The 7,074-nt window shown below is 48.8% G+C and overlaps 1 protein-coding gene across 3 annotated transcripts; it reads left to right on the top strand.

The window, feature by feature from the left end:
- The first annotated feature begins 1,625 nt into the window (after window positions 1-1,625).
- On the top strand, window positions 1,626-6,647 carry LOC120723059 (transmembrane protein 100-like). Of its 3 annotated transcripts, XM_040014345.1 has the most exons (4): window positions 1,626-1,899; window positions 2,002-2,107; window positions 2,409-2,517; window positions 4,171-6,647. In XM_040014345.1, exon 4 carries the CDS (start codon window positions 4,214-4,216, stop codon window positions 4,688-4,690), a length of 477 nt encoding a protein of 158 aa, XP_039870279.1. In that variant the 5' UTR covers window positions 1,626-1,899; window positions 2,002-2,107; window positions 2,409-2,517; window positions 4,171-4,213; the 3' UTR covers window positions 4,691-6,647. The 3 variants fall into 3 exon arrangements, with proteins under 3 accessions (XP_039870279.1, XP_039870278.1, XP_039870280.1); XM_040014344.1 differs by lacking the exon at window positions 2,002-2,107; XM_040014346.1 differs by lacking the exon at window positions 1,626-1,899 and having other exon boundaries at window positions 1,933-2,107.
- The last annotated feature ends 427 nt before the right edge of the window (window positions 6,648-7,074 follow it).

Below are 7,074 nucleotides of genomic sequence, written 5' to 3'. Positions count from 1 at the left end.
TGCAGCCATCTGTTGTACAGAGGAAGCACGGGAGGACGTCTCCGGAGACTCGGATCCAAAGCAAATAGCTCACATCATCCCTGACCCAGAAACGGATCTGGGAAGGAAGTGATTTAGCACTCGGGCGCCGTGCCTGGATGAGTGTCCCAAAGGTCAGGAAGAAAAATCAATCAACCTCCGAGGCTTCATTAGACACTTCATTTCGCCCCGATTGCTTCATCTGAGCAGGAAACGAGAACTTAAATCACTTCCACACGAGCTGAAGCTGAGACTTTAAGTCGTCTTCTCGTCCACAGGTCATAAAACTGATCTAGAAGCAGGAAAGTGCCTGTGTCAGATTTACGAAGCAGTTTACTGTAAAAATCTGTCATGGTGAAGTTTCACAGGCAGGCAAAAGCCTCATCTCCACTCCCGTCTTTACCCGTGAATCAGCACAAATGCTGAACCCAAACTGCACATGTGGGAGCCTGAGATGATGTGAAATGACCCACATCAGGCAGGGTTCTCCTCTCTTGGTCTCAAGACCCCCCTGCTCCGATTCAAAGGGCTCATCGGGGGGCTGAGGCCCTGCTGGCTCTGCTGTGACCCCTCATCAGCAAACGCCTTTGCAAAAGTCTTTCAAGGGCTGAAAATAAGGCCAGATGTTCCCAGCTGCTCTCAGCAGGTCACAGACTGAAGTCGCTGCCGTCTCAGAGGAGAAGCTGACATTCCTGCAAATAAAAATAAGGAGCTGCTTTTTGTCTGAACTGTAGCATCACATGAAAGCCGAACAGGCCACACGTGTCCACACTCAGACATCCGTCCTGCTGCAGCAATCCTAAAAAAGCTGTTCTCTCTTCCTCTCCTGGTTGGAGACTAACTTTATCCTGCAGTCAGCAGAACGCAGCAGACTCAAGTGCATCTGAACTTTCCCTTTCTCCTAATGTGGGCTGCACCTGCATCTCATGAGCTTGCTGTTCCAGATGTTGACCTGCAGACTTCCATGAGGTCAGAACCACAACCACCTGCTGACAGCCAATCACGTAACCCGCTAACTAACTTGGAAAATAAATAAACCTGCACAGGTGCAGTCTGTTGCTCTCTCAGTGTGTCTGAAAATACACAACAACAAAGCAGTGCCAAAAACTCTCAGACCTGTACACAGATAACCAAACATATGATTTCTTACTGCCTCACAGAGCTTTGATGTGGGAATTCGACTTTATTTCAATTTATGCTTTATTTTAAGGAAAATTCCAGTTTCCTTTAAAACATGTTATTAACATAATTTAGGTTTTGTCTTGCAGCGAATGAGCTGAACATGAAGTAAAACGGTGCACACGTCAGAATAATCATCATCAATCTCACATTTTTAATAAATAATCAAGTATGTAGAAGTATTATTAGTGCAGCTGTGGCATAAAGCTTGCAGGAGGCGGTCTCATCCATTTGTTAAGCACTGTGAAAAAATAAATTATTGCTGTATTAAAAATGTTGGTGAATATGAAGATAACATCTTGTAAATAAGATGCAATCAGTGTGAAACTAGCCCTGAATGGAACATCCACAGCTCGCTGCACCCATGTTAGGTCGTTATCTTTGCTTTGCGCCACGATGATGATTCACCCACATTAGCATTTAGGATTATGTGACATACGGAAGAAATATGGCGTGCAAGCAAGTCGCATTCCTTTAGTTAATAAGTTGAATACGTGACTGAGTTTGAGCCTTTCAGGCCCTGTGGTCATGTCCGGACGAGCGTGGACGTGAGTCTGTTCAGACGGTAAACAAAGTTCAGCTGATTGGTCCCAGATGTTAACACGAGTTTGCAGGTGCAGCACGGAGGCTCCCGCGCTCGCTGCCGATGTGGAGGAGCTTTAACTCCGGGGCGGAGGTCCTCTGGAGGAGTCTGCAGTCCCAGTAAGTAATGGTAACCATCAGGTTTTTTCATCATGCGTGCATTATTTTTCACTTTAGGTGAGTATTGTATTTATTAGTCACACTTTCCAACTGCCTCTTCAGACCTGGAAGCTACGTCTTAACCCTTGTGTGATCCTGGCAGTGCCGTTTCACATGACACGTTTGGGGCTCATCTGTAGCTGGACAAACGTGACCAGGCTCTGCACAGGTGTGTTTCGGTCACAGGTGTAAGAAGGTGACGCCTTTTTAGAGTCAAACAAGTCAGAGCAAAGAAAACCAGCAGCCTTTTCAGATTCCAGATGTTAGCCTGTGTTTTAAAGACAAATGTGGGAGTAGCTGTGGTGTCAATGCTGCAGAGCTGACAGACAGGAGAGCAGCTGAAGGAAGGAAAGAGTTAAACCTCTGCTTCCTCCTCGGGTAGGAGGTGGTATGGAGGGGTGGGTGTGGCGGCGGTGGTGGGGGACCTCTTCTTCTATTGATAGCCACGTTCCCCCCGTTTATTCCTGCAGTGAGGACGATGCAGAGCAGCGAGCCAGAGGAGGCTCCACGCCGAGGAGACCCCGACCTGCTCAGACTCAAACCGGCGCTCTGAGGGATGGACGGCTGCTCGCTGACACAGTAAGTGCTCCCAGCTTTCCCGTCTCCACAAAATCACAACAACAGCCGGGACTGTTTAGTCACGCAGGCTGCTGGAATGTCGGGAAAGTCCTGATTTCAGGGAGGAACGTTAAAGCCTCGTCCTCTCTCTGTGGAAGTCAGGCTGCAGGAACGACTGTCTGCATTTTTAAAGCTGCTTCTTCTGGGATTTTATTTTTCTTGAAGCAGATTTCATTTCACACTGTGTGCTGTTGTATCAATAATAATGTTATTTCTGCAGCGCAGCAGCTTTCAAACACAGTCACAGACGGTCTGTGTGCTGCAGCTCCAGCAGTGTGTCAGTCCCCACAGACTCACACGTTCATTTCCCCTTCATCACACCTGTACGGGGGAGGAGAGGCGGCTGTAACGCACCTGTGTAAAGGTTTGACAGGTGGGAGGTGACAGCTTCAGGCTCATGTAGTCTCAGGCAGTGTCTTTACCTTACAGTAACGAGCACCTCCAGGCGACCGTTGTTGTGAGCTGCTCCATACAAACCAAACTGACCTCTGCATGTGACATTACCTGACCAATAACATGGCTGCTGTGAGGTCACTGCACACAAACAGAGAAGCAGACGGTCACAGCTTCAGCTCTTTGAGGTTTGCAGCATTCGTTCGTGTGCAGCGGTCTGAGCTCTGCACTCTGATTGGACCGCTGCAGAGGGCCGAATCTGCTGTGACTCCTGGAAAGGTTGCGTTAACACACCTGAACCATTCAGACCAGCAAACCACCAACACGTCTACTTCTGTAGAGACGCTCACACGGACGATGATCAATCAGTTAATCATCATTAGCAGCTCTCGTGGCTACTTACCCTCTAAGTGCTGGTGAGGACGGCCTTCTTTCACACACTCGGTGTTGTTGTTCTATATCAGAACATTTTTAAGATGATTTTTTTGTCATGTCCTCTCACGCCCTTTCCAATCAAAAATGATTCAGTTAGAGATCTTTTATCTCTGATCCAGTATTTCCACATATTTCTGCAGTGATTTGGTGTGAGCTGTTCGGTGTGGCAGCCGTAGAGATGTCTGCTTCTCTGGACTATGGCAGGTCTAAATGACACCGCTCTGCTCAGAGCATCTCTCACAGTCACTCCAACGCGTCTTAATGAAAACGAGCTGAGCTGCAGCAGAAAAAGTCGTTGATTAGGAGTGAAAATAATGAGGTTACAGCGGGGCCGGGCCCTCGTTACGCCTCGCATCATTTCCTGTGATCTTTCACTTTCAGGCCACTCTCAGGCTGCCCTCCCTCTGCCTCACGTTAAGGCTTCGTTTACAGCAGAGGCTCTCGCTTCCGCTCGGAGAGACAGATGTCACCACAAAGTGTGTCAGCGCCTCAACGAGCCGCTGACGCGTTGTAACATTTAATCTGTGAAAGTCGTTAGTTTGGCCTCGTTTCCACTTGAGCTCTGACCCAGCGACCCGCGTGATCCCAACCTGGTGCTGCACACATGGTCAGAGGCTGAAGTCAGGTGACCGTGAAGGGAAGGAGGCGTTGATGTGTAGCAGCTGTTTATCTTCTTGGCTGATGGTTTTAAACCAGCTGTGGAATAAAACAAAGTGTAACAATATCAGACGTAAACGATGCTTTAATGTCTTTGATGTAACCAAAAACGTATTTCTGACTTCACAGCTAGCTGTTCTCTGATTGGCTGATCCCTGACACCTGCATCAAGATGGCTCACCTGTTCCTCGCCAGCAAGATCACAATGCCCGATGACCTCCACAGCAAAGGTGGCGGTGGCAGGGTCCCCCGGAGCGCCATGAAGGTGCCGCCGTCCATCTCCGCCGAGAAGCTGAGTCGGGACAAGCCCAGGAAGGATCGTAGAGTCGTCGTGACAACGCACGTCCCGCATGTCAATGAAGTCCAGCTTACAGCGGCGACGGGCGGCGCCGAGATGTCCTGCTACCGCTGCACCATCCCGTTTGGCGTGGTGGTCCTCATCGCTGGCATTGTGGTGACGGCGGTGGCCTACACCTTCAACTCCCACGGGTCCACCATCACGGTGCTGGGACTGGTGCTGCTGTCTGTCGGGCTGGGGCTGCTGGGCGCCAGCGCCATCTGCTGGAAGGTCCGACAGAAGAAGAAAAAGGACAAGCGACGGGAGAGCCAGACCGCCCTCATGGCGAGCCACGGGTACTGCGTGGTCTGAGCTCAGACCTCTGAAGTGAATAACAACACAAACTAACAGGATTTGAGACGCTTTACAAACTGCAGAGACCTCGCTGTGCTGTTTCCTCCTGCAGCTGACGCGAGGACAGCCGCAGATGTTAACGACGAGCAGAGCGAAGGATGCGTCTCGGACAAAACATTACTAATGGAGACGCCTTCATCAGCTGGAGGTGTTGGATGAGGAAAAGCTTGCTTTAGTGCTGACACAAAGAGATAAATAACACGTCATTAATTTTACAAATATGCTGATAAACCAATTTTTCAAGCAGAAATTCAGAATATTTTCAGGTCCCAGCTCCTCAAATCTGCCCGATTTCTCTGATTTATCTGTCGTCGAGGTTCTGGAGTACAAACATGTGAACCTCCAAACACCCACCCTGCACTGGGGGCCCATTAGAGGAGCCCTGAGCCCAGACAGGCGACCCGGTGGGTGTTCAGAGGTCTGGGTAACAAAATCAAAGCCCCTCAGGTTTATTGTTGGAGCAGGTAAATGGATTCGATCTAATTATTGCCAAAACATCAATTTTCTCAAAGACATAACTTAGCACGTTTGTAGTTTCCACACAGGACACGTTAGGATTACGGCTGATGCTTTTATTCTGAAAGTACCTGCAGCTGTTTTAGTGACATGAACCTTTAAGTGTTTGGCTTCAAAAAAATAAGATTTTGGATAATATGAGTGTTTAGTTGACAGCTTCTTAAAACTCATTTATGATGCACAGTATCTAACTAAAGCTGCTAATAAGCTATAAAAGACATTTAAAGGTACTCTAACGTAGACATTTCTCTGAGTTTGTAGCTCTCGTCGGTCTAATTTGTGGCCTCTGACGTTTCCCCGGGATACACAGAGCATTCCTTCGGGACATGTCATCATGGTTTGATGTTTCTGGGTGAGACTGTGTTTCCCTCTGATGTTGGGTTCAGACTACAGGGAGTGTCGGATTAGATGGTTTTGCGTCACATTGGGTCATTAACATGTCACGAACATAAACATGACAATCATCGCTGCTCGCTGTGTTTCACAACCTGATAAAAGTCTCTGCACACGAGGACCGAGGGACCAACACAAATTTAATCATGTGCCGTGGCGTGCGCGGCAGAGCTCTCAGACCGCCGAGGACGACTTATCTGTGTTTCCGTCCGAATCTGAAAACCCGTTAAAAACCCACGAGGCGACTCAGGGCGGAGTCTTAACGAGATTAATGAATGACGTGAGCAGATCGCTATCCCAAACTCAAACCGGACTCCATGATGTTCTCCCTACGAACAACGTGAAGAAAAACGACCTCCTCGCCAATTTATCCCGTAAGACGTTTATGTCAGATTTTGCCGTAATTGGAATTCTTGAGTTATGGTCGTAACAGCGAGTTGGACCTTTATCGCTAAATTAAGTGCTAACAATTCCCATCCAATCCTGCGATATCACGTTCATAATAATGAAACGCATGCACTACCTGGAAGAATCCGCCTCCAGGCTTCACCTGTCCCCGCCTTAATTGTTTTACATTAGTGGCGCCTTCTTGGAGGTGAAACTTGGTGGGGTTCCTTCTGTGGAGGTGGAGGAGACGACATCCTCGGAGAAAGAGCTCCGCCTGGCTCGTCCGAGTGTTTCCCACTTCATCCATACTGTGGGATCATTGTGTGTGTCATAAACCATCAGACCTTCCATCTGATGACGTTCGTCAGCGCTTCGCGTCTCTGCGTTGGGGCCGACATCGCTCTATCATGGAGTCTGAATCCAACACGGTGACGTAACTGAGCGACGTGCAGTGCTGAGGTCACAAATAGACCGATTCCTGACATGCATGCTACTCTGTGTGTTTAGTGCACTATGATGCAGATGTATCCACTGTATTAAAGCTGTTTAGCTCCTATTTATTCTGTTGGTGGACGTGTTCGTGTAAAATATTTGTTCTATTAAAGTCAGCCAAACCACACCACTGCTCTTGCATTTACTCACCGAGGATCTGCTTTGCAGAGCAGGTTTGAGACACGCTGCGGGGCTAAATTTAGCCATGTTTATGTTGCCTAGCATCCCAAAGACACACAGCCAGTTAATAAAGTGAGGAAGGGCTGGGCGGGGGAGTCAGGGTTGCATCATCTGGACCAGGAGCTGGTGGTGGCGGTGATGACGGGTAGCGGTTACAACACGTTGTCACTTGTGCAGTGCTAACTTTATCTCTGCTGGAGTGCAGCATCCTGGGAATGTGGGTGGACTGGGGGGAGGGACTGGAAAGAGAGATGAGGGGGTGCGGAGTGGATCATCGGTCTCATTCCTGAGGACACTTTGGAGGAGGTGCAGCGTCTCCTGAGCCTGACGGAAGGTGAAAATAGAAGCGATCTCAGAAGACGTGGACACGTTTA

Source organism: Simochromis diagramma, unplaced genomic scaffold (genome assembly GCF_900408965.1).
Source record: "Simochromis diagramma unplaced genomic scaffold, fSimDia1.1 OVJJ01000669.1, whole genome shotgun sequence".
Lineage (NCBI taxonomy): Eukaryota > Metazoa > Chordata > Actinopteri > Cichliformes > Cichlidae > Simochromis > Simochromis diagramma.
The sequence above is the reverse complement of the archived record's forward strand: the minus strand, read 5'-3'. Positions and strand labels throughout refer to the sequence as shown.